We start from the raw sequence: 27,370 nt of genomic DNA on the forward strand, positions 1-27,370 counted from the left end.
CATTGCTATGCAGACGACAGCACTGGTGATGCCGTATACACGGGCCATGCAGTTCTCTCTCGGGAAAACGTCAACCAGTGCCGGGTGAAACTTGTGTCTTCTATCGAGTCCTCTCTCGAGAAGGTCGCGGAATGGGGTAAGTTGAACCTTGTCCAATTTAACCCCCAGAAGACTCAAGTTTGCGCGTTTACCACTAAAAAAACCCCATTTGCCGTATCACCGCTCTTCGAGAACACTTCCCTTAAAGCCTCGCCTAGTATCGGAATACTGGGTCTCGAAATCTCGAGCAATTGCCAATTCCGTGGCCATCTGGAGGGCAAAGCCAAACTGGCTTCAAAGAAACTGGGCGTCATAAATAGAGCACGGCAATACTTCAAGCCGGCCCACATTCTAGCGCTCTACAAAGCGCAGGTCCGGCCTCACATGGAGTATTGCTGTCATCTCTGGTCTGGCGCACCCCAGTATCAGCTCGATCCATTTGACCGCGTGCAACGCAGAGCAGCTCGAATTGTCGGGGACCCTGTACTCTGTGAACGGCTGGATCACTTGGCGTTGCGTAGAGACGTCGCTTCATTGTGTGTCTTCTACCGCATTTATCACGGGGAGTGTTCCGAAGAGCTGTTCAACCTGATTCCTGCCGCCGAATTTCACCTTCGCACGACACGCCACAAGTTACGATATCATCCCCACCATCTGGATGTGTGGCGGTCCTCCACAGTGCGGTTTTCAAGGAGCTTTCTTCCTCGTACCACGAAGCTGTGGAATGAGCTTCCTTGTGCGGTGTTTCCGGGACGATACGACATGGGTACCTTCAAGAAAAGCGCGTACACCTTGAAAATGAGTTCCTCAAGTTTTTTTTTTTTTATGGAATAGGAGGACAAACGAGCGTACGGGTCACCTGGTGTTAAGTGATCACCGCCACCCACACTCTCCTGCAACACCAGAGGAATCACAAGAGCGTTGCCGCCCTTTAAGGAAGGTGTACGCGCTTTTTTGAAGGTACCCATGTCGTATCGTCCCGGAAACACCGCACAAGGAAGCTCATTCCACAGCTTCGTGGTACGAGGAAGAAAGCTCCGCGAAAAGCGCACTGTGGAGGACCGCCACACATCCAGATGGTGGGGATGATATCCTAATTTGTGGCGTGTGGTGCGAAGGTGGAATTCGGCGGCAGGAATCATGTTAAACAGCCCTTCGGAACACTCCCCGTGATGCGGTAGTAGACACACAAAGAAGCGACGTCTCTATGACACGCCAAGTGGTCCAGCCGTTTACAGAGCACTAGGTCCCCGACAATTCGAGCTGCTCTGCGTTGCACGCGGTCAAATGCATCGAGCTGATACTGGGGTGCGCCAGACCTATAATATGACGGGCTGATGTGACTGACGTCAGCTTCTATCTGACACACGAGCAATCTTCACTACTACAAGCCTGGGGCCTTTGTTTCCGTATGAGCTTCTCCATTGAATTGTTCAATTTAAATTATGTTCACTATTTTATTCATATTATTCCTTTGTAACTTTTTTGCGCGGAAACTTAATAAATTTACTGATATAAATATAGTCTAAAATAATCATTATAACATGAGATATCTGCAATTAAAGATTCGTCAAAAGCGGTGTAGCCGTTTCGAAGATAAGCGGGAATAGAATAATGATAGTTATTTATGAAGAATAATCTGATTGCATATTGAAAATACTACAAAGTTCGTTTTTAGTATTAGAACTAATTAAAAAAAAAAAACTTTTCAGGATTAGAATTTTAGAAGTCATGTTTGAATCCTTAACGGATTGGTGATATTTCATATACTATTGAATTAGATCCACTGACTGTTACACTACCTCTGATAATAATAAGGCAACATTGAATAATATGTAAGATAAGACGGGGCGGGGCGGGCACACGATAAAGGTAATGTAAGCGAGGTATTTGGCAATATCTCCCGCAGTGTCCGTTGCCCGTCGCCCGCCCCTGATATCTTGACATTGTATTCCCGCTACATAAAAATCGTTCTGGAATAGAGACACTATCCGGATAAATATTCAATTTGAGTCCGGACGAGAGAGATTTGTAACCCTTGGTACCCCCTGGCCGCTGGCTGCTGGCTTATCGGGCGAGGAGAGTGTTCGGAACGCTGCGGACAATGTTCATAGTTTCGATTAGTGTCGTTTGACTGTTTGTGTACAAATTACTATTGTATATTGAGCTAGGAGTAGGGCGCGCTCGCAGATTCTGTTTTGTTTGTAAATTAAGATTGACATATTGAGCTGTAGCTTCGGCACTGATTGACAGATATCATAATATGATCTGTATTGATATAATAATAATTAATAAGTAATAGCTTTGTTATCCATCCATAGTATATCTGTAAATTGAAAATTTAACAAGTTATTCTGTCTGTTACTCCTACCTCCTCCTCCTCTCCTTATGACTAAACATTTGAACAAGTTTTGGCGTAACTTTATATGTCTGAAGTAAGGGAATAATTATACGATTTATACCGAAGAAAAAGGAAACAATTCCCAGGAAACACAAAATAACGGAATGCCGTAAGGACCTCACCTCCACACACACACAGGTGGTACACACATACCTGTCTCAGAGAGGGCCCGCAGTCATTAAGGAGCTCCACTTGCCACGGTCATGATACACTTGCTACTCCTGACTCTTCTCATCACCTCCATCTCCGATCAGATAGACACCGTCTCCGATCAGATTTTTTGACAATATTTTGGTATTCCAAACTTCATATATTTGACAAGAACTAAAACACAATCTCTTATTCTAAAAGCCTCATCCACTTTAAAAATTACGAAACGATAGGCAGATGAAACGGACATCTAAATCTAATACAATCAAGACAAGCGATACTACCTTTGCTTTAGGGCTGCGAGATTACGCCTTATTGATATTTGCACATTTCAATAAGTGTTAAACTGATGAAAAAAAATACTCAATGATTTTCAATAAAACATTACGGCTGGAATATTATATAACATTAAATGTTATAATTTGAAGTAGCAATAGATAAGTTTGCAAAAACAAGTCACCAAATGGTATTTTTATTTCTTCAAAATGATTCCACTTTATGCTAAGAAAAATTGTTTTCATGATCGAGAGGTCATAATAACTTAAAGAAACAAACGTCAAATGTGTGGTGCAATCCTTATTAGATTTATATAAAAATAAAAATAACTTTTAATAATCCGCATCGTTGGAATGTTGCTAAGATCAAATTGTTTCTGCTATAGTGACGTCACAACATGGTGATCGGCGTTATCGGTCACGTGACATACAGATAATAAAACTATGATTTTCATTTTGAAAATTAAGTAATTCTCAAGTTTTTATAATAAATAAGTATTGAATTCTGATGACAAACACGCTATAAATAATATACTTTCATAAATTAATTTTGATAGATGACACTGAGCTGTTTGTTTGAATGTTCTAGTGTTTCGCAGCAAATAAAATACATAATAAGGCCAAAATTGATCTTGTTAAACAATATGATATGGTATTTCTACATCACTTTACCGGTTGTAGGTACATTTTTCAATATTTCAAAAATTTTTACATCATAATCAATTTAAAAGAGCTGTAACAATTTCTTTCTAAAGATGAATTCAGATAAAAAGCCTTTGCTTTGTAAAGATACGTAGTAATATTTCCTGAAACAAGGATTTTACGAAAAAAATCTAAGAATATGTTTCACAAATAACTATTTTAATAATAATAACATCGGATAAATCATTAAATCGCTAGCATTTTTGATTTTGGATATTCAACTCAGTTTTGAAGTTTGTAGTTTTTAGTCAACATCTACTCTCAGAAATGACATTATTGAAATAAAATAAACCGAGAAAACTGGGAATTCGAGATATTGTAATATACAAAATAATATGTTACACGGGACAGCCCTAACATGAATGTGTTTGTGTTCGCTGTTTCGACGGAGGTGGGTTGGGGAGTGCGGGGGGAAGCGGGTATTGAATGAGATTGCTTCTTACTTTGCCAAATGGATCACGTAGTGGAGGAGACGTCACCCTGTTTTAACATCCAATTCGGACAATCCGGCCAATGGCACGGGAGCTTCTTGTAAGACGTGCTGTCATAAGTCAACAAGCTGGTGTGTGCTCGTAGTAATTATCTGTACAAGTATTGTAATCATTAGTTATAATTAGGGTGAGCACAGATTGCCAACCTTCATTAGCCACGCTGCCTTGTGATCGGCAGGCCTATCACACGCATCACTCAACCGTGAGACCACTCATCATACAGAAGCCCATCCCCTAATCCCAGCACATCCATATTACCTTCTGGTCTTCGCATTTTACAATATAACATTGTCCGAGGTTCCTTACAGTGTCAGACTTAACAAATGTTTGATGGTTTTCCTATTATAGACATGAGAAGACTCCCCATGAGACCGTGAAATACTTTTCTGTAACCTTGTTCTCTTATTGTTCTTTTACATATAAGATCTTCAAACTTAAAATAAAAAAATAAAAACTTAATATCAATGAAGTATGCAAAACTGATTGTATTGCAATGTGTATTTGAAACAGTGGCAATCAGTTTCTCGCCACTTTGTCTCACTAAAACTCAACCTTTTTTCAAGTGGTGGTAAAAGTGATAGTAAAACTTTTATAAATGTCATGTCTTTGACCAAAGACCAAAATAAATAAAGTGATTCGAGTGATTCAATTTGATTTGTTGTTGAAAAAACTAATTCTTATTCATTTCTTCATCTAGAATTTGCTATTTATTTTTAAGCATTTCCAGGTCGGAAATATACACTTTCAAATAAATAGGATTAAATCATTAGTAATGAGAGAATATAACCTCATTAAAATATATTACTAAATATATTCTCTATGATATGAAGGAGATCACAAGTGGTATATTACGTGATAAGCGCACGACCATAATATAATGAAGTAAGTAAATACATTTACACTGTGTAATTGGGAAATTCTCGAGCGGGGAGCGATAGACGCGCGCGGTGGGGGGAGGGGGGCGCTGAAAAACAATTTCACGCCAAATGTTGGCTTGTGTTTTCCTTTTTATTTATCTTTTCGTCTTTTCTTTCGTCGGGAATCAATTTCACGGATGAGAGTCGCGATCATCTCACTTCGAGAAGCGCGAGCCTCGCCTCGTACTGACGGTGGCACACGTGGGGCGCCAACGGTCACTATATTACTTTTATTTCATTATTATTTACTAGTGTCATATTTAATACAGTTTTTTAATCTCGAATTAATCGCATTTACATATTAGCTCGGACCTGATCTGAAACAGAATGTTCTGCAGCACTAGAACTAACTAATATAATGTATACCAAGTCTTCATCCGGGACAGTGCCGCCACCACAGTTTAGATGAACTGTTTTGTCCCAATGGAAATGTACGGATGTCGGCATAATAACAGACACATGAAACATTCCATCTTAAGTGTACATGTGACGGGCGCAGACAGGGGTCAACACTTGTAATAGCCGCTGACGCGATTAGATAATTTGCTCCCAGTTACCCTTACCAAGAAGTCACAAAAAAAATTGAGATAAAAAATATGATATTATTAGTTCAGCCAAAGTACAGTTTGATACATCATTGAGAGGCCATTTTAATGTATATTATGATTTGATCACTTTACTGACTTAGGTCTAAGAAATGACACTTACTAAATTCAAAAATTATACATTTTACCATTTACTACCACTCCGAAAAAGTTAAGCTTTAAGGAGAAGAAGTATCAAGAAACTCATAATCAACTCGTTGTTTTAGAAACTATCTTTACCCGACTTCAAAAAAGGAGGAGGTTCTCAATTCGTCCGTATGTTTTTTTTTATGTTTGTTTGAGGTATCCCTCAAAACTTTCGATTGGGTGAACCGATTTTGATAATTCTTTTTTATTTGAAAGCTGGTGCTCCCGTGTGGTCCCATTGTAATTTGGTCCAGATCTGATAATGGCATCCATGAGAAAACCATACCTAAATGTCTTAAATTTGCTAAACATACGTATAGCAAAGTGGATGATAAATTTACGAATACCTCAATATCGCGCCAACTGATTTTGATGATTCTTTTTTTATTGGAAAGGATATAGGCGAGTTTAGTTAGGTTCTGATTACGTAATCCATGACAAAGTAACGGAACTCTTCAATTCTTAGGAGCAATATTTACGATACTCAGCCGAATATTTTTTATGCTATCCGGATATTTAAGTCATCTACCAAAACATAGTTATGTTCAAGTAATTGTCGTAGTCGCATAAGATGATCAATCCTCCTTGGACTCCTTAACGACTTATAGTAAAGGTGCGATTTGTGGTAGAATTTCTAACCGTCTGTAATGTAATTAATTAATCTAATTCTAGTTACGATTATTGTAGTTTTTGGAGACGGTGTCATATAAGATAGGTTTGTAGCTACATATATAGTTATAGGTGAGATTTTGAGTCGTGAGGAGGCGAGAGGCGACAGCGGGTCGCGGCGGAAGGACACCGATTCCAAAAATTACAATAGTCGCAACTAGAATTACATTATCTAACTAGATTGTATAAAAATACGAAATTATTTTTATACTTTTTAGCGCATATTATATCTATTGTTTTGGAATCGTGTTTTTGAAGTCGGTTGTTTTTTCTTAAAAATTTTAATTACAATGCATGTAAGGTGATGCAACAAAATACTCAAACGTCAAATAATTAATGACTAACACGAATAAGTTACAAAAATAAGCGTAAATTAATAAAATAACCACAAGAGATTGTGTACAGTAGACGCATTAATCATTAATGAGCTTCCTTGTGCGGTGTTTCCGGGACAATACGACATGGGTACCTTCAAAAAAAGCGCGTACACCTTCCTTAAAGGCCGGCAACGCTCTTGTGATTCCTCTGGTGTTGCAAGAGAATGTGGGTGGCGGTGATCACTTAACACCAGGTGACCCGTACGCTCGTTTGTCCTCCTATTCAATAAAAAAAAAAAATCCATACATATTGTAAATACATAAAACGGCATTATGGGAGCATTAAATCAACTATGTATGGAGTGTTCCAAAGAGCTAAAGAACTAAAAGGTAACTTTAGTTGAAGCAACATGAAGCAACACGCAGCTCCCCTTTTGTTGAAGTACTTTGGACTTTCTATCAAGGGTCTGCATACCTCGTCACCAGGCACGAACTACCATAGCTTGGCTGGAAGTCATCGTAAGTCCGGACTTTGGTCCTCGTCTAGCTCAGATCTGAACACAATATGGATCACAAATTATGGTCAGTTATAGAAGACACACACGGCCACGACTACATTTCCCATGACAAGGATGCGTAACTCCGTAGACTCGTGACCAGACAGGTCATAGAAAATAATTGCATTTTTATTTTTAAATTCTTGTGGCCACCCTAGATACATATGACACATATTACTAAATGCACGTCCATGGTCACAGACGGGCTCCAACTTATTGACAGAGTCTATGTAAATATGAGCTGTATAACAAAATACAAAAGTTGTATTGTACTGTTTTGTACAACAAAGTACTCAATAACAGTGATTGTGTTGGCGCCCACCCAGATGGCAGTGTGTATTCCGTCCTTATCATACTGTATTGTTTTTATTAACTGCACGATCCAGAAATATGTAAAGGAAATATTAAAGGATTAATTCGGTTGTAACATTGCCCGTTTAGATTTTATTATTGTGCAATGAATTTGTGTAATATACCATTGTTTAGGAATCTATATCCGGACGACCGAGCCTTGCTCGGATTTTTAAGAATGTACAAAACTTGAACAAAAAATAATCTGAACATCTGTATTCGAACTGGGGTCCACTGTTTTCCCGACCACCCAATGTCCCATCTGAGCTATTATATAGTGTATATAGTGGCGAAATTTACCGTTGTATTCTAATGTTATTGTAGTTGTTTCTCATAAAAAAACGGATAAAACTACATTTTTTAAAATTGAAACCTAGCTAGATCAATTTATCGCTCCTGAAATCCCCTGTATACTAAATTTTATGAAAATCGTTGGAGCCGTTTCCGAGATTCAGATTATATAGAAACAAGAATTGCTCATTTAAAGATATAAGATTAAGATTAATTTGTATGAAGTTTTCTAACTTTGATAATTATTTTATATATTTTTACGGAATATAAGGACAACGGTCAACGAGTAAACAGCGTCAGGCAAAAAGAGGTTTGTAAAGAGTCGACATAATATAATAACATCGTAGATACCGCCGGTGCCTGTACTTATTTTATATTTCAAATAAAAATTTAATATACTTATTGTCCTTTTAGTTTTAAAATGTTAGTCTGTCAGTCGCTTCGTCGGTTTGTTTGTGCACTCAGAAATGGCTAAAGCTCTTTGAAGGCGGATTTGCGGATTTTATTGGCGGATTGGTAACTCGTGGTAATATTTTGCGTTTAGCTCACTATCAAACAAGAAAGTAAAGTTAATTGAAACTATACGCCGCACTCTACACAGGCAAGGAACTGGTCACCAAATTAATTATATTTTAATTATTATAAGCATAGTTCGTTACATTCCACGTCTGCGTAATGCACTTGTCAGATAAGTTTTTTTAAAATAAGGATAACAATAAATTGTTGATTATCGGAGCATTATATACGTTGTAGTAAAGTAGTCTTCAATTTTTTTTAAAATGAAGCAGGAACGAAACCTCCAATTCTCTATTTTTTTGTTAAAATTTTATGTAGACAGAGGAACTCCGTGAGGTTTATTTGGTGTCAATTTTCCGGTCAGTTTGGTCCACACGTCGACCTTCCTTACATAGCTGGCCCCCCACCAACCGCCCTCGCCTCCCCCATAACCCTTTGCGCAATCTTAATCTAAAATATCAACTATTATTTCGTTCACTGCTTATTCCTCATGCTTCCAATAATTCGTTAACAATCAGCGTGACTTGTTTACCCACACACACACAAACATCTACACATAACTACTGCTACATAAAATTTACATTGTGTTCAAGTATCTTAAGCGAAAGCTTCCCACTTAAAAGCTCTACAAATGCACTGAAAGCTCTTTCGCGCACTAATCCCAAACCTTTTAGCTGCAATCAAAAGCCCGGAGCGCTTTCCGCGACGCGGGCCGATGTGATGCTTGTGGAAGCGCCTAGGAATTTAATTTACATTTTTAATTAAGTTAAATTTTGTTCGAAAGCTCTCACGCAATAGGAGTTTTCTTGATTAGAGTTCAGTTCTCGGTGAAGTTTGAGATTGATTAGCGGAGGTTTAATTGCTCGCTGCCGTTGAATAATGAATGCGATCAGTGGAGAGTCAGGAGGGTGTGTTTAACGGATTACTTTCTTCATCACCATACTTTCCTGTTTACTTTTCTAATTGTCGTGCGATTTTTGCCCATTAAAACGTTTTTACCGAGCCATTGTCCGTAGAACATATATCTGTATATGGGTGCTATTAATTCAACTGTCACCTCAAGTGCTGTTAAAAGTAATGTGAGTAACAAATGGAGTTGTTTGTATTATTTATTCTCACGAGATGTCAATTACTGTCCAGATTGTCTCTTATTTTTAATAATGCTTCTGCTGCTTCTTCTATCACACAGATTTACACAGATATCCTAATATAGAGTCCTTTCGACAACCAATTATCGCTATTGAAAAGTTGTTGATTATTGGACATGTTCTTGCAAATATAACGTTCTGTGGTAGTATTATTGAAGTAAAGGACTGTTCACGTATTATTGCATAATTGATGACGCGTTCATAACAACAGGAATGGCATGGCTACCGAGCCCCGCCTAACGACTGTATGGGATTTCATCGTGCCCCCCCCCCCCTCACATTACTACACTTAATGGCCGTAATGAATTACACTTCCAATAATTACGCAATAAATTAAATGTAATTAGGACGATTTGAGAACGTATTTAATGACGTACCACAATATAAACTTTTGAATGGACATTGTTACGTTATAAATGGACTCAATGAACTCTACTAAATACATTGAAAACGCACAATAGAACCTCACCACTCACTGTATCCCACTTTGCAGCTAATAAATAAGAGAGTTCCGCGCGGCCCTCTCGGTGAGAGCCAGTCCGGGATCCCGTGACGTATCTGACACACAATATTTTATTCTGCGACACGCTGGAGCCGCCGTCCTGCCATCCATTATACTTATCTTGGCGTTACGTTCAATGTTCGCCACGTCAACGAAGCACTGGCTGGCCCTCTTGATCCTTGGCTTAATCTGTCACTCGTGTTGAAATTATTATTATGAAGTAATCTAGAAGAGAGAGAGAGAGAGTAATGAGTATATATATAGGACTTTTTCTTAACACTGACAAATTACTATATCACGATGAATGGACTGTGTAAAAAGACAACAGAAATTGTAGATTTGTATAAGAATAAATCATTTATAAGTCATTTATTTTCGTCAAGATTGATTCAACATAATCCAGATGGCATTGTTAAGACTTTCTGCAGCCATTTTTAATAAAACTTTTTAATTTCTTACCATAGTCTAGGACTTCTGAATGCAACAGTGGCCCAATCCATATAATAGTGCATTGCATTAATATTTAATTGGTCACGAATCCTAAATCATAATTAGTATCAGTACTAAAACAGATAATATAGTAATTCTTGTAAGTTGGTGGGTGGGACAGCTGTTCCCACCATCCCCTCCAGTCACCACCACACCAATCTGTCGGCCAGAAGCGGGCGAGCAGCAATCCATATTAGATTTGCTCGCTCCTATCCATTCTGAGATGTTCATATTTTATTGCGGCCAATAAAACGGATTCATGAATATGAGAGACGCATAACGAATATCGTATTTATGATGGAGAGGGGCGCGCCCGCTCTGGCTGCGATGTGTGGCGTGTGGCGTGTGGTGTGTGGCGTGTGGCGTGTGTACCAGGAGCCAGAGCCGGTGGAAGGCGCGAGGTAGTCGTTCAATGTAATGTTTTAGTCACCGCGGAATCGATTAAATGATAAAACTTCAATAATGTTTAATATCATTACATTTGTCTTTTCATTGGTAATTGGTATTTTATCAAGATATTTTGATTACTGGTTTTTTTATGAAAATAAGGGACGAGACGAGCAGTACGTTCAGCTGATGGTAATTGATACGCCCTGCCCATTACATTGCAGCGCCGCTCAACATTATTGAAAAACCCAAAAATTCTGAGCGGCACTACAACTGCGCTCGTCACCTTGAGACATAAGATGTGAAGTCTCATTTGCCCAGTAATTTCACTAGCTACGGCGCCCTTCAGACCGAAACACAGTAATGCTTGCACATTACTGCTTGTCAGAAAAAGGCGCCGTGGTACCCACAATCTAGCCGGCATCCTGTGCAAAGGAACCTCCCACTGGTATCCCAGGATTAAATTATTGACCAGCTGATGCCGGCCAGACCTCTTGGTCTGGCCGGCATCACACAGCGGCACCTTTCCTGCCCTCAACCAATACTGTAAACATTATCCGTGTGAAGTGCGCTGTAGCTGTGTCTCAGTGACGCGCAGAATATAGGGTTCAATCAAGAATCGTGAGCGACACTCGTTGTAATGGGAGGGGCGTATCACTTAGTATCAGTAGTGAATGTCTATTAAATCGTCCTCCACATTACCGACGCGCCCGTTGGTCTTGTATTTAACTTAATTCTAATCTGTTTGGTGTCGCGACACTGGGCCCAGAGGCACGGAGAATGTACAAAGTACTATCTATACGCCACAATAGGGCTACTGGAAACCTAACCGCTGCAGCTGGCAGCTATTTCGGTCACCAAATCATCCTAGCTATCCATCGGGTAATGTTGCCAGTATTCTTGGTACACTTAACCGCAATGATACTTTTAATTTAATGTAATCATAGTATTGTAATTATAGTTATAATACACTGGACTGCAAAAGAAAGTATCACACTTTTCAAATTAAATTTTTTTCTTAACTATACAAGGTAGAGATTTAAAATTAAAAACATTTTGTTGCAAATTTTATAGGCTTTAATTCTTAGAAACTAAAATTATATATTAGTAACATTTTTAACTTAAAAAAGATAAAACAATGAAAATAGACAATTTTAGTTTAGTGTAAAAAAAAATCAATTAAATGTATTACATGTTATTTAATTTTTAATAACTGGTATTGTCTCCTCGAGCTCTGATTACAGCTTCGAGCAGGTTTGGCATACTGAACATTAGGTTTCGGAGGCGATATTGGGGAATATTCTCCCATTCTTCTACCAGAGCCTGCTTTAGTGCCCTGAGGGTAGTAGGTGGTGGTCTGCGATTTCTGACAAGCCTCCCAAGCTCATCCCAGGCGTGTTCAATCGAGTTGAGATCAGGACTTCTTGATGGCCAAGCCATCACGCTGATACCGACCTCCTGAATATACTCAAGTACGATATGAGCCGTGTGTGGCCGGGCATTATCATGCATCAGCATCGATCCATCACCCATATTTGCTAAATACGGCCCTGCATACTCATTGAGAATATCTTGAGCATAATATCTTTGCCCAGTGAGGGTGCCATTTTCTATGGCTACTAGCTCTGTGCGAACTTCTGAAGATGCCAGCCCATACATGTACACTGCCTCCACCGTATTGGACTCTTTCTGAGATGCAGGCTTGAAGGTATTGCTCACCAGGTCGCCTGTAAACACTTCGCCTTCCATCAGAAGTGTAAAGGGAGAATCGAGACTCATCTGCAAACAAAATTCTTGACCATTCTTCTTCATCCCACTGCATGTGTTCACGGGCGTATCGCAGTCTCGCTACTCGATGCTGTCTCTCGAGTTTTGGGCCACTCGCTGGTCTTCGGGGTTTCAAATTTGCTTCAGCAAGTCTTCTTCTCACTGTACTGTCACTAAAGTAGTCCCTCCGGGTTTGAAGTAACTGTTGCTGGACTTCAACTGCATTTTGGTGGCGATTTCTTAACACAGTGGAAATAATATAACGATCTTCTCAGGCACTGGTACACCTGAGTCTGCCATTACAAGGTCTCCTCAGATGGTGTCCAGTCTTTTCGTACCTTCGCTTTACCTTCTGGACCGTTCGTACCGTCACACCCACCATTCTTGCAGTGCGGCGCATACTGATGCCTAGTTCCAGAAAAGCCATGATCCTAGCACATTCTTCAACTGAAAGAGGCATGATAAATAAATGTTATGTGCTTTTTTAGCATAAATTTTTAAAACAAGACCCATCGATCTTGAAAAAAATGTAAAACAGAAAGAAAAATGTGAATGATAAAATTGTAATTCGGAAACGTCCACTTTGAAAAAGGAATGGTTTTGTTTTTGAAGTTTTTTTTCAGCCAATTCTTAAAAGAAGGTTACCGACTATAAACTTTTTATGTACAATATTAAATTTTCTTTGGAGTCCTTTTTATTTCGAAAGTATATCTTGTGAACTTAAAACGTTATCCCAATTTTAAAAGTGTGATACTTACTTTTGAAGGCCAGTGTATTTGTGTTGTTGAAATAAATACATTTCTACTTGATATAAATTACTTAAACCTAATAATTGTTTTGTGTCGAAACTGCTTCTCATTCGAGTAATTGGTTTTAAAACAAGTCAATAGCCGGTACGTTACCTTCTGATATTGATAACATGAAGTTGTCGTTTTAATTAAGAACCTATACTTTATAAATACTATTAGTTGACTTTTAAATAGAAGACTTAAATCGTGGTATTGAACTTGGACAACATAATTATCGATCATACTTTCACATTTATTTTTGTATATTTTCATGATTTATTGGTTTTAATTACTTGCGTTTTCTCTGAAGAGTTCTTTCTTTGGTCTACTTTGTCGAACAATAAGTGATTTCAAATCTTATTTCTAAAAAAATTCATGAATGTAAATAACTTTTGCATTTTAAGTTTGACGCTTAGCAACTCTATATTTTGGTTGCATTGGTGTGCCATGGCCTATGTTCACTTCTAGGTGTGCACAGCAAGAATACAGCTGGTGAGTGGCGGTCAGTCTTGTGTCTGTCTGTATATAAATACAATTGATTGTTATATAATATCAACAGGCATATTTATATATTTCGATCTTTTGCTTCAGGTGAATTTGTTCTAAAATACACTGAGATGTTTAACGTCAAATGTTCATGTTTACTGACTTAAATATTAAAACAAGGCTTGTAGATATTATTTACTAACCCTTTGTCCACTAAGATCCATTGATGGATCTATTTCCACTTTTATGTCTACTTTGATCCATTAATCCAGACTCTTGTATATAGTGGATTTTTAAGCACAAATGAGTGTCAAAAAATCCATTATTAGGATATAATACATCAAGTGATTAAAAAAATATTTTTAGTATAGTGTTTATACCTAATTAATATATATAAAAGTTTCAACTTTTTACATTAGAATATCAATTCATCGTAAACACCATTACTTATGAATACTCTCCAAAAAACTGAAATTTTATAATAGTGAATAATAACTTCCGAATACATATTATAACTAGCTAAAATTTAATTATTGTTATGACTCTGATATTATGGATCATAATCTGTTAAAAAAAACGAATTCAACTGTTTGTTGTAAAATTTGTTAGCTAAAGGAATAAAGTTAGCATTTTTCCTGCTTTTGGAATGAAACAATGATAAACGCTATCCAAAAATATAAACCACCCGAATGAGAGAGGAACCCTCAGTTAAATGCAATATCAAAGCTTAGTCTATCAAAGTTTTACGTCTACGATTGACTAGACTGTAGACTAGAATAAGTTGTTTTTGTGTGGGACATTTAGTATTAATGTACATTAAGATAAAGAGAAGAGAAGATTTATATCTATTTATCGACGGAAGGAATTAAGAAATTGTGAAAATTCTATTTCGTCCATATGTAGCCGCAATTTGGATAAATAAGCTTTTGGGATAAACTGTACTCTATATCATTATTGTTACCTGGAGAGCGTTAGTGCAAATATATATCAAGTTAATAAAAATATTTTATTATATGGTTCTGTCAAGTTACTAATGAGCGGGATTATCACGAACAAACATGTCACTGAAACGACTACTCCTGTTGGTTTATTGTAAAACTAATAATATACAAACAATAGTTGTACACGACCCCCCCCCCCCCGCTCCCCCCCACAACTAACACAAAGGGTATCAAGTCACAAGAGTTATTAGTGCCTCCTTCGAGTTTCAATTTACAACTTACATGGACGTTCCGACCTTTAAGGGAACTACTCGCAGCTCACTTGTTATTCATGTTTCATTGGAAACTGGACTCTGTACATTCGTTATACGGAACAAAGAATCTGCATGGTGAATCGTTTCTCTGAGTGAATGTAAAAGGAACCTTATTGCTGTTACAAAAGATGTAATTTATGTTGTAGCAGACGATCAGTGTAGCTGTTTGACGGCATTTTGTCGGAGTAATAAGGTCTCGTACGGAGTGGACGTAAGGAGAGGATATCGTTTATTGTAATGAGGTGAGGGGTGAGGAGCACGAGGCACGCCGCACGCCATGTCCGTCCTCACTTCTCTGTAACATACAGCTGGAGAACTTGTAATATTTGCATTTCAAACACACTATTTGCAACCACGTCCCTTTGTCATCATTATATAAGTTGGTTTTTACAAAAACATTTTGAATAACTTTGCGCCGGTAGCGCTCCATCGCAACAGGATCAGTCCTACTTTTCGCGGTTTGAACTTTATACCTAGTCTTGTCATAAATACTGAAGCAAAAAAAGTGTTAGTTTAATACATAAATTTAAAACAATTTAAAATATAAGAAGCTCATTCGAAGTGTCTCCATTGGCTGCAATAGAGTCCTTTAAACGTCGAGGACAGATCATATCAACAGAAGCACTCTGTCCATGGAAAAATTCTTCACTGCCAATCGTATGGTTTTATGGACTCTAAATTATAATGGCGTTAAGAGCAAGCCGTACGAAATCAAAATCCAGCGGATTAAGATCGGGATTAGACAACGGCCAGTCTTCAGCTCTGATGAAGTCCGAAACGTTCGTTTCCAACCAAGACTGAGTAGACCGAGCTTTATGGCCCGTCGCCGAGTCTTGCTGGAGGGACAATTCATGGTTATTAAACATGGTGTTGTTAAAAGGCTTCACTACCTTCTCAAGAATGGTATCATGATACACTTGTGATAATGTTTTGATATCTTTTTCACAAAAGTATGGCTCAGTCAATTCTTCATAGCTAATACCCCATTAAACCATCACTAAAGTCGGATAATGCCCACGTAGCACTCTGCCGACTAATTGGGAGCCTTCCTTGGAGCTTTGAGCATAAATACGGTAGTTTTTTTTTGTTCAAATGTTGCTCAATATTAAAAAAAATCTCACCTGTAAACAAAATTTTTCTGTGACCTCCCTTTGCGTACCGCTTCAGTAGTTGATTCGATTTTACCACCCTATTCTTTTTTAAATTATCAGTTAAGAAATGACTAGTACGTCTCTTATAAGCTGCAAGTCCTAAGTCATCTTTTAAAATACGCGAATGGTTCTAGGTGCTATCTTCACCTCACGAGATGGGCAGGATTTCTTCGAATTCTTTCTCTTACTGCTTTGATCAAATTTTTCGTACGAACACTACGTGGACGACCAGGTATTTTTCTATCACAAACAGAGGAGGTCTCATTGTACCTATTAATAGCCCGGTACCCAAAAATTTTACTAATACCAAGCGTATGGAGAGTTTTAAAAATTGCATTCAGCTCCATAAAGCTACTTCGTGTAATGTAATCACAGCGATTCGGTTATCTTAACCAATACATCTTTCATATACACCAAAATCAAAAATCGAATTCTTAATTTAATGATTAAATAATGCTACAATATTCAATTTTTATGTATAGAAGAGGAGGTCAACATACATACGGGTCACCTGATGTTAATTAATCACCGCAGCCCACAGTCTACAGAGGAATCACAGGAGCGTTGACGATCTTATAAGGTCATAAACCTTATTACAAAAAAACAACCGACTTCAAAAAAACTATTCTAAGCCAGTAGATACAAATTGTACTAAAAAATTAAGACATAACTGCCCATTTTTGTACAATCTAATTGATTTTAAATGAATGCGAGACTCCAGGACTTTATAGCGTGGGCTTTTTTATCAAAAATAGTCTAGCTAATAAAATCGAGGAAATCAAAGGTAAGAATAAGAATGCTTAATATAAAGCTGCCTATTAATAAAGCAGAAATGTGGTCTATTATTCAAGTATATTTCCCAACCGAATCTGATAAAAAGGAAGACATTAAAAAGAAGAGAACACGATAGGCAAATACGGATGTGGCAAAAGAAGCAAAAATGGTACAAGGCTAAACGCATTTGCTCTACAAAACAAACTCAGCATCCTCAACAGTTTCTACACAAAAAAGGCAACAAAGAAATGGAAATGGATTTCTCCCAATGGTCTTCATCGAAATGAAATTGACTATATACTATCTAATAATAGAAAAGTCTTCAGTGATGTTTCAATTATCCAAAACCAAGCAGAAAAATGCAAGGGTAAAAGCACACCTATGGAAGAAAGATATGAACATTTTTAAATTTATAAAAAACAAAAACAAGGACAAACAACAAATTCAATTTCCATGATAACAAAACAACTAATACAGACTAGGAAATAATTATTAAAAGGCCAGAAAAACCAAGAAAACCGTATTAAGATATCAGAAGTTAGTAAAAAGATAATCGAGAATATTAGAAAGGATAAAAAAGCAAGACGACAAACTATTTTGAAAGAACATATCGTAAAATCTGGGGGAATAAAGAAAGCTTTTAAAGAAAAGAACAGAGTCAAAAAATGGATGTCTAGTGTTAAGAAAAAAAACGGTAATATTACAAGTAAAAGGGATAAAATGATCAAAGAAGCCACAGAATACTATATAAATCTGTATCAAAGCAAATACCCTAGAGATTTCAGGTGATAGTTATTCCAAAACCGCAATATCCAGTACCTAAAATACTAAAAGAAGAAACAATTAACGCAATTAATTCACAGAAAGCAGGAAAGACGCCAGGGTCTGATCAAATCACAAACGAATTACTCAAATTTACTATACCCGCAAGTGTATTTCATTAAATAGGTCCCATATTAACGGACCTATTTAATGAAATTCTCGACACTGAAAATATTCCTGATGAATGGACAAGATATAAAAAGAATGACTAAATTAAAAGACTCAAAATCAATATGCAGAACACTGAAATGGCGATGGATAGGTCATATGTTAAGAGAAAAACAAGAAAAATGGACTAAAATAATTACCGACTGGTATCCCAGATATGGTAGTAGAAGAAAAGGGCGACGACGCTAGGAAGATGAAGTAAAAAGAGTAGCTGAGCCTAATGGATCCAAATAGCGAAAGACAGAGAGGCGTCAAAATCTTTAGAGTAGGCCTTTGTCGAAAGACAAAGAACGACAAGCTGTTTAACATAACATAATTTAGATCCAAGTTTATAGTTAGTTAGGTATTGTTTATAATATTTGTGAACAGCAATAAAGGCTTATTTTATTTTATTTATAAATTATTATACTAATTCTAGTTACGATTATTGTTATTTTTGGAATCGGTGTCGTCCCGCTCTCGCCTCTCGCCTCCTCACGTCGCGCGTGCGACTCAAGCACTATGTTAGTACAAACCTACCTTGGCTGACACCGACTCCAAAACTTAGTGCAAATTATATCTATTGTTTTAGAATAGTATTTTTAAAGTCAGTTGTTTGTTTTTAAATGTCTCGTTACTTTGTCATGGATTTTATAGTCAGAACCTCCCCAAACTCACATCAAATTAGCCTTGAATCCCTCCAAGAAAAAAGAGATATCAAAATTGGGTTACGCAGTAGAAAGTTCTGAGGCAACAAACATAAAAAATGCAGTTGAAATGAAAACCTCCTCCTTTTTTGGAGTCGGTTAAAATGTACATCTAAATTTGAAAACTGAAAAACGGGGGCTGCGTGCTGACACAGCAGACATATTATGTCTCCTGTGGTGATGTGACTCAAAGACTCAATATTAATTAGTTGGTATTTGTTTCAGATTATTGAATGTGATGCCGGAGTGACCCACACGATGATCCGCGACCCGCCGCCCACTCATAAACCTGACAACTCTACAAGTAAGTATATATTTCAAGCTCGGTATTCCCGAGGGACTTCTGGATCAAAATTAAAAATACCAAAGAACAACAGCCAATTTCGCTGACGTAATTTTTTTATAATATTGGAACAAACAGGTCGCGAATAAAACGGAAAGGGTTGTGTCATAAACCGGCCGCCGCGCGCCGTTCGTCCGTCGTGATATTAAAAGGGGACGACGATATTGCAATATCACATTTATGCGAAATGTCCAACACCCAGATCGTATTGATAAAAATAAGCGAAATTTTATTGTACTCCTTGAGGGTTCAACCCAGAACTAATTTATCTCAACTCCCTTTTATGTGAATCTGAATAATTTGGAGAAAATTCACATGTAACGCTTAAAATATTTTATTAAAAGGTATTTAAAGTAATACTAGTCGCATATTAATATAATATATATTGAACACTCCCTTGTTGGAGGTGGCGAGGTAGCGAGGTGGCGAGGTGGCTGCCCTAACAACACTCTTATCATAATCTAAATCGTGTTATTACAGCTGTTAAGTTATTCGCCGAGATGGAAAATGGAATATCAAACCGTGACATTATATATTGTGAGTACTCTGTCTAATGTACACCAATCAAGACCACTACAGATAGATCGTCATTGACCCGCTTTACTCTCATATACAACAACTGAAATGATGGTTTTAAATGAATATTTACAGCTTTTTCGCTTTACAAATAATTTTACTCAAACGACATAACTTCCACGAGTAAGATAAACAATAAATGTAAACTAAAACAAAAATCACATTAACTAAACACGTGTTTTGTACAATACAATACAGTACAGAACACATGTACCTTGTGTTCTGTACTGTATTAGTATGTGTATGTAATAGTATGTATAGTCCTCACACAAACAAAATAAATGTATTGTGCGAATTGTGAAATGAGAATTGTTTTAACGTCACATTTTACTATAACCGCTCCAGAAACAAATGGCGATCTGGGAGAGAAGAAAACTCCTAGTATTGTTTTATTATATTTAGAAATCTATTCTTGTTCCACTGACTCACTGTTCAGAAGCCAGGCACTATCAGGGCTCCTTACATCCTTTATAAAGAATTGGGAGTTAGGGAGCATGGCGCAAGAAAGAGCCCCTGGGGCAGACAGACTTCAATAAGGTCGGAGCGATATAATAATGCGAGTATTTCACATGAGCGGCGAATGCAGAAGCAATAGCGGAAAATTGCGAAGACATTGGAACAAGTGGAGGCTGGCGGGACACCGCCCGCGGCCTTCTTGATACAATTTATGGCCACTTCCCCTTTAAAACAATATTGAGGGCTCAGTTGGGATTTATGTCTCGCCGCCGTTGCAGCGACTCAATTTATTCTTCAATTTTTCATACAATAACTCACACACGTATTACGAGTGATGGATGAAAAGGACTAACTTTCGGGCTTTAATAAGAGCCTCCAGATGCGAATCTCCAAATTGGCTGAAGTTTATTGCCCACTTATGTCAGGCTTAAGTCGCGCTCGGGGCTTCACTTGGAGAAAATAATATATGACGTTGATTGCCCGGACTTACTAAACGTTTGATTGTTGCGGCGAGTTTATTGACGTTGTACCATTGAGTGTTTGTTCACCATGCCTTTGAAGTTTATGATGTTTATAATTCTACATCACAGGAATCACAAGGTAATAGAGATACATTACAATTAAAAAAACCCAAGCTAGTTCACACATGGGACGTCACGAACATCTCCCATGTTGATAATAACATATATTATATCAAACGTGTTACTGAGGCCGCGCTTCACAAATAATACCCAAATTGTTTATTTAGTAAACTGATCATCATAAAACACTATCTTCTCGTAATATAATTACATCAGATTAATACGAATAAAACATAAATTTAATATTTATGAAATATGTAAATATATATACTTTTAAAACACAAATCCTCAACAGAACGTCTGAACAGTAATCCATTAGTAAGAATGGTAATCAAAAGCAATTTTGTGTCGCAAATTAATTGAACATTTAATTACTCAAACATAAAAACTCTTTCCTTAGAAATCGTTTACCAGTGCTATTAGGCTTGATTCAAAAATTAATTTAAACTTTCACAAGGCTCAGCCGGGAAGCAAGCAAGCCAATATTAATTTCATAATTTTAATTAAAAAAACTTCGTTGATGACAGCTCTGTACTTTTTAATCGCAAAAAATACGTTCATGATGAAGTATTGGCTAATTGGCCATCCCAAGTACTTTGTGATTTTACTTCAATACTTTAACACTTAGCAATATGTGAGTGTCAAATTAACATATTTTTATCAATGTATTAATATATCTAGGAAGTAATAATTTAAGTTCCTACATAGTAGTCTCCATGTACTCTATATATAAATAGCCTGCCCTGCCAAAGCCCTGTAGTAAACAGTTTAAATACACTTCGTGTCACGTCATTGTTGGACTGTTTACTAAATAGAAAGTATCTTAATAGCTTTTATTATGAAATAAATTCATATATTAATTTTATTAATATTAAAATTTAGTTTTTTGGTATTTAGGTTTTGATTTTTTTATTTTACCGGTCATAAAAATAATTGTTATTAGTGATTGCAGGGTATATATTGCAAATTATTTAGCTTTAGTGTCTTAAACAAATATTTTACCAAATATTTATATGTGTTATGCTAAATGTGTTTGTAATTCGAAAGGCAAACACAACAACACAGAATAAGTAAAAGAAACAATGCCTTGTTATTAATTAGTCATAACATAGTTATCAAAGAGGTTTCATGATCAAACTAGACGAACCATAACCGTTAGTCAATCAACGAAAATTGAACAATTTAGGAAAACCAAAGAAGGGGTTTTCTCCTGACTCGCTTACATATTATACATAAGAAACATAATGATTTCCTATAACAAGCTCTATATATTCTCATCACAAAGTAGGTTAGAATGTACCATCACAAGTCAACGCAACGTGTTTTCTTCCTCTCTAGAAAAACACGTTATAACTGTTAGCATCGCGTGAAATGTTCTCACAGACATCTGTTGTGGTATCATTGTAATAGAGACTGGTCGATAATGCGCACTGACTGTTGTGACTATTGATCATACGAATACGTGCCTGTACACTCAGTATGGGAAGGCGAAGTTAATTACGAAACGCAATAAACGATTGTAAATTGCACGGAATGATTGTAAATTGCACAGCGGTGGTGAAGCGGGCGGCGGCGGCGGCTCATTACAATAACCTGTGATTTAATTGAAACCAAGGAATGTTGCCGGCAGCCGAGGAACGCACGCACGACTCTTGTGTTACTCAACCCTTGTCCTGTACTCCTGTCCGCACTGGAGAATCTTCTTCTTCGTCGTTACACCTTTGACAGAGCGGTCGTGGTAATCACGAAGTGAAATCTTTTGGGGGCAGATGTGATTTGCCCCACGAGCATTCGCCACTTTTCCCTGCTCACCGACAGTCTGGTGACGTGTCCGAAGAACTCAATAATGCAAATCTGTATTAACACCGAAAGGCGTTGTTTTATGCAAAGTTCTTGGAGAACACCACGCACGTTGGTGCGAAACTCGGTCCATGAAACTCCCTGTGGGAAACACTGGGGAATACTGACACATATAACGCAGGTCATCGTTTAATGAGAGGTAGGTCATAGGACATCTGACGTATTTATCTTAGGTTAGTAGGAAGTCGGTTTCGCTGTCACAACTTAATACATAATTGATAATAATATTGTTAAGCATATCTATATCCTCGATCATAAACGTTCAAACATACAAAAATGCATATTTGTGCGTAAATAGTAGACTGTCTAGTAAAACGTTAAATACCTAGTCAAAGAGAAAATATACGACGCATGCTAGCAAGCCAAAGACGGTATTACCTTATTAACATACACATCCATTTTAAATAGTGGAATTTCATGTCGGTGGAGTCTTAAAATGTAAATTGCAAATTGCAAGTCCTCATTAAATTCCTAACATGATGGCTGTAACGTGAAAAAACTGGTCTCAATAATAAATAAAGCATTACCATACCGTATACTGTATACGGAGGCAAACCTGAACGGGTTCATGAATTCTAATAATCGTTGTAGTCATTAGCAGCGCGCGGTCGCTCTTTAATCACAAAATTGAAACGTGCGGTGCGGCTGCTAATGGTCGAACCACGCCAACTACTGGCCGCACGGAGCACGACAACTACTGGCCGCACGGAGCACGACAACTACTGGCCGCACGGAGCACGACAACTACTGGCCGCACGGAGCACGACAACTACTGGCCGCACGGAGCACGACAACTACTGGCCGCACGGAGCACGACAACTACTGGCCGCACGGAGCACGACAACTACTGGCCGCACGGAGCACGACAACTACTGGCCGCACGGAGCACGACAACTACTGGCCGCACGGAGCACGACAACTACTGGCCGCACGGAGCACGACAACTACTGGCCGCACGGAGCACGACAACTACTGGCCGCACGGAGCACGACAACTACTGGCCGCACGGAGCACGACAACTACTGGCCGCACGGAGCACGACTACCACTGGCTGCACGGAGCACGACAACTACTGGCCGCACGGAGCACGACTACCACTGGCCGCACGGAGCACGACAACTACTGGCCGCACGGAGCACGACAACTACTGGCCGCACGGAGCACGACAACTACTGGCCGCACGGAGCACGACAACTACTGGCCGCACGGAGCACGACAACTACTGGCCGCACGGAGCACGACAACTACTGGCCGCACGGAGCACGACAACTACTGGCCGCACGGAGCACGACAACTACTGGCCGCACGGAGCACGACAACTACTGGCCGCACGGAGCACGACAACTACTGGCCGCACGGAGCACGACAACTACTGGCCGCACGGAGCACGACAACTACTGGCCGCACGGAGCACGACAACTACTGGCCGCACGGAGCACGACAACTACTGGCCGCACGGAGCACGACAACTACTGGCCGCACGGAGCACGACTACCACTGGCTGCACGGAGCACGACAACTACTGGCCGCACGGAGCACGACTACCACTGGCTGCACGGAGCACGACAACTACTGGCCGCACGGAGCACGACTACCACTGGCTGCACGGAGCACGACAACTACTGGCCGCACGGAGCACGACTACCACTGGCTGCACGGAGCACGACAACTACTGGCCGCACGGAGCACGACTACCACTGGCTGCACGGAGCACGACAACTACTGGCCGCACGGAGCACGACACACACACAAGCACTAACGTAATAAAAGCAACGCATTTTTTAATTCACTTAATCTCACCTTATTAGTGCATTTCCTAGTATGGAACGGAAACTAGAGCTATTTATTACAGAATTCTAAATATGCTACATTATTGTTCCACAGTTCTGTACTACCATCAAAGACAAAGTCAAAGTTTTTATTTGCATAAACATGTTAGATTGATGTTACATAAATATTATTAAGTACATGTTTGCCACATTTATGACGTGCAAATTTTATTTTATAAAATACAATTCTAAATCATTAGTTACAATAATATAAATATAACAAAAGATTAGTAGCAGTATTATATATTATATAGTCAAGTTTTTAGTTGAAAATATTCGTCTAATGAATATAAGCAGTTTTTACTAAGGTATATTTTCAATTTAGATGAGAAATTCCTATTTGACGATGCCTCTCTTATTATTTTTGGGATGTGATTATAAATTTTTATGCACATACACAAACAGTTTCTCTGAAATAATGTAGTTCTACAGAAAGGTACTTGTAGTTTTGTGGGGTCCCTGGATGGGAAAAGGGAAGTGTTTTCATGTTTACTGAATTCGCTAAATTTTTTTCGAACAAACATACAGCACTCAAATATGTATAATTTAACAATTGTTAATAGGTTATATTTTTTAAATACGGGTCTGCAGCTTTCAAGGGGTCCTTTTCTCGCTGTAGCCCTCAAACATTTTTTTTGCGCTATTAAGACTCTATTTATTACTGTTGAGTTACCCCATATTATGATCCCATACCTAATTATAGACTCCACGTAAGCGTGGTAGGCCGTTAAAGCCGCTTTTTCCGATATAGTTTTTTTTATTCTCCTTATTGCAAAAACAAACTTATTAAGACGTTTGCATAATGATTCAACGTGAGCTTTCCAATTACAATTATTATCCATTATTGTGCATAAGAATTTGGTATTGTCAACCTCATCAATTGTAATTTCATTGAATGTTATGTTTCTAAGGGGTGGATAAATGGTATTATAATTTTTAAATTGTATAAGTTTTGTTTTTATTATATTAATATTTAAAATGTTACTTTCTAACCATTTACCGATTTTAATGATTTCATCACTATACGGTAAAAAATACCCGCATTGAATGCTTTTTACCCGACTTCAAGAAAGAAGAGGTGCATTTAATAATTTTCTTTGAAGTCGTTTTTCTTTTACAATTATACACTAATAATTCTGATTTGCTGACTCCTGATTTCTAAAAATGAGTAAGTGGCAGTTATACGTTTATTTTCAAGTTAATTATGTTTAAACATGACACGTAACAAGCTGGCATTATATTAATTATACATATAATAAATTATAGTCAAATGCAATGCTACGTATTGTATTGTTGAGATTCAATAATAAATAACAATTAGCTTATGGTTTGAATAATAATTAATACGTTTGTCGGACATCGTTACTACATAGATAAAATGGCTAACGATCGGTAGAGGTACCCGCACCGTACTGACTTCGGACGGTAGGCTCGGCAATGTGTGTTATTATTTCGTGGTAAGCTACACAGAACACACACAGTTTATGTTGATATGCGACAGGAATATAATTACTAAGAGCGGTTTAGACCTGGTTTCCGCGGTCAATTTAGCTATTTCATCCCCATATTAATATGGGAAATATTATGTCACAAACTAACGTATCATCCCATCTCCTTTTCAGCCTCATAAGAAGCGCATATTAGTTTTAAGGCCGGCAAGCTTTTTTGTATTTTCTCTGTAATTTCTAATTAATTATTATAAAAAGAATGTAAAAAATACCTTTATTAGGGCAAGAAACAAGTTATTCGCGAAGTTTTTGCTAAACTTTCATTATAATAAGATGTTTAAGTAAAGGCATGTTCGAACGTAGTAAATTGATTATTACACTAACAATAGAAACAAGCCTGGCGTGGCTCGTGGGCGGCCGCTGTTACTTCCCGCGGCTACTAATTGTGAGTTGCGCCGCGGACGTTTCACACAGTAAGTCGTCTTTATTATTGTATATTAACGATCTAACATTAATATCGTCCAATTAAGTTTATTGTCGCTCCGTCAGCTCCAATGAACGTTGTGTATCGGCGCCCGGCGGCGGGTGATGCGTAAATGATCGATAGCCAGTTACGTCCACCTAGTTTACCCCTTCAATTGAATCCTTGATTGGTTTGACGTGCACACCATTATTATGAGAACGGACGGAGTGATGCCAAATTGGAACTGATTGTTTACTAACTATCTATTTACTTCAGATATCATTTGTGTTTGTTTGATCATAGTAGGTAATTGTTACCTGCCTTATACAGCAGTTATTAGACCAATTATCTTCTACGAAGTAATATCTTGGTGGCCCAGGACAGAGCTTGCGACTGTACAAACCAAGTTGTAGCGATTCCAGCGGCTGAAATGCACAACCATAACAGGATTCATGCGCTATAACCTAACGTCTGCCTAAGAAATCATTCTGGGGCTAACACCGCTTGCAATACACATTCAACATGAGACGACAATGTCGGTTGTCCGCCTGAAGCTATTGGGTGCATGAAAGAATGAAGACTGCCTTACAGAAAGTCTCTGGAGCAGAGTAAGAAAGGATTTTCCACTCTGTGAGGCACCTGCGAAAGAATACCCAAAACATACATCTTTCAAAAAAATTACCGTATTGAACTGTGTGAAGAGGGAGCAGACCAGTCAGGAGTAAATGAACTAAGAATTTAACAGAAAGATCTAAAATGGTAGACAGAACTGGAGCTGGCATCTTCTAACAGGAACTTAATATAAACACACCAATACCCTACGCCACACACAGCTCCATCTTCCAATGTGAATGTGTAGCCATCAAGGAAGCTACAAACGCGATACTAAGAAAGAAAGTACATGGATATAATATCCGACTGCGCTGGGAAGCAACACCTATAACTCAGCGTTAATATACAAGTGTCACCAATTCTTGGAGTGAG

At 38.1% G+C, this 27,370-nt stretch overlaps 1 protein-coding gene across 2 annotated transcripts in view; it reads left to right on the forward strand.

Annotated features, from left to right (window-relative positions):
* The window catches only part of LOC126970565 (LIM domain only protein 3-like), a 64,130-nt gene that overhangs the window by 18,402 nt on the left and 18,358 nt on the right, over nt 1–27,370 (forward strand). For both annotated transcript variants that reach the window (XM_050816542.1, XM_050816543.1), the window contains exon 2: nt 19,056–19,134. In XM_050816542.1, the coding sequence (XP_050672499.1) occupies nt 19,089–19,134 (46 nt within the window). In that variant the 5' untranslated portion in view covers nt 19,056–19,088. The remainder of the gene's footprint in view (nt 1–19,055; nt 19,135–27,370) is intronic.

Source organism: Leptidea sinapis, chromosome 21 (assembly GCF_905404315.1).
Source record: "Leptidea sinapis chromosome 21, ilLepSina1.1, whole genome shotgun sequence".
NCBI classification, from domain to species: Eukaryota; Metazoa; Arthropoda; class Insecta; order Lepidoptera; family Pieridae; genus Leptidea; species Leptidea sinapis.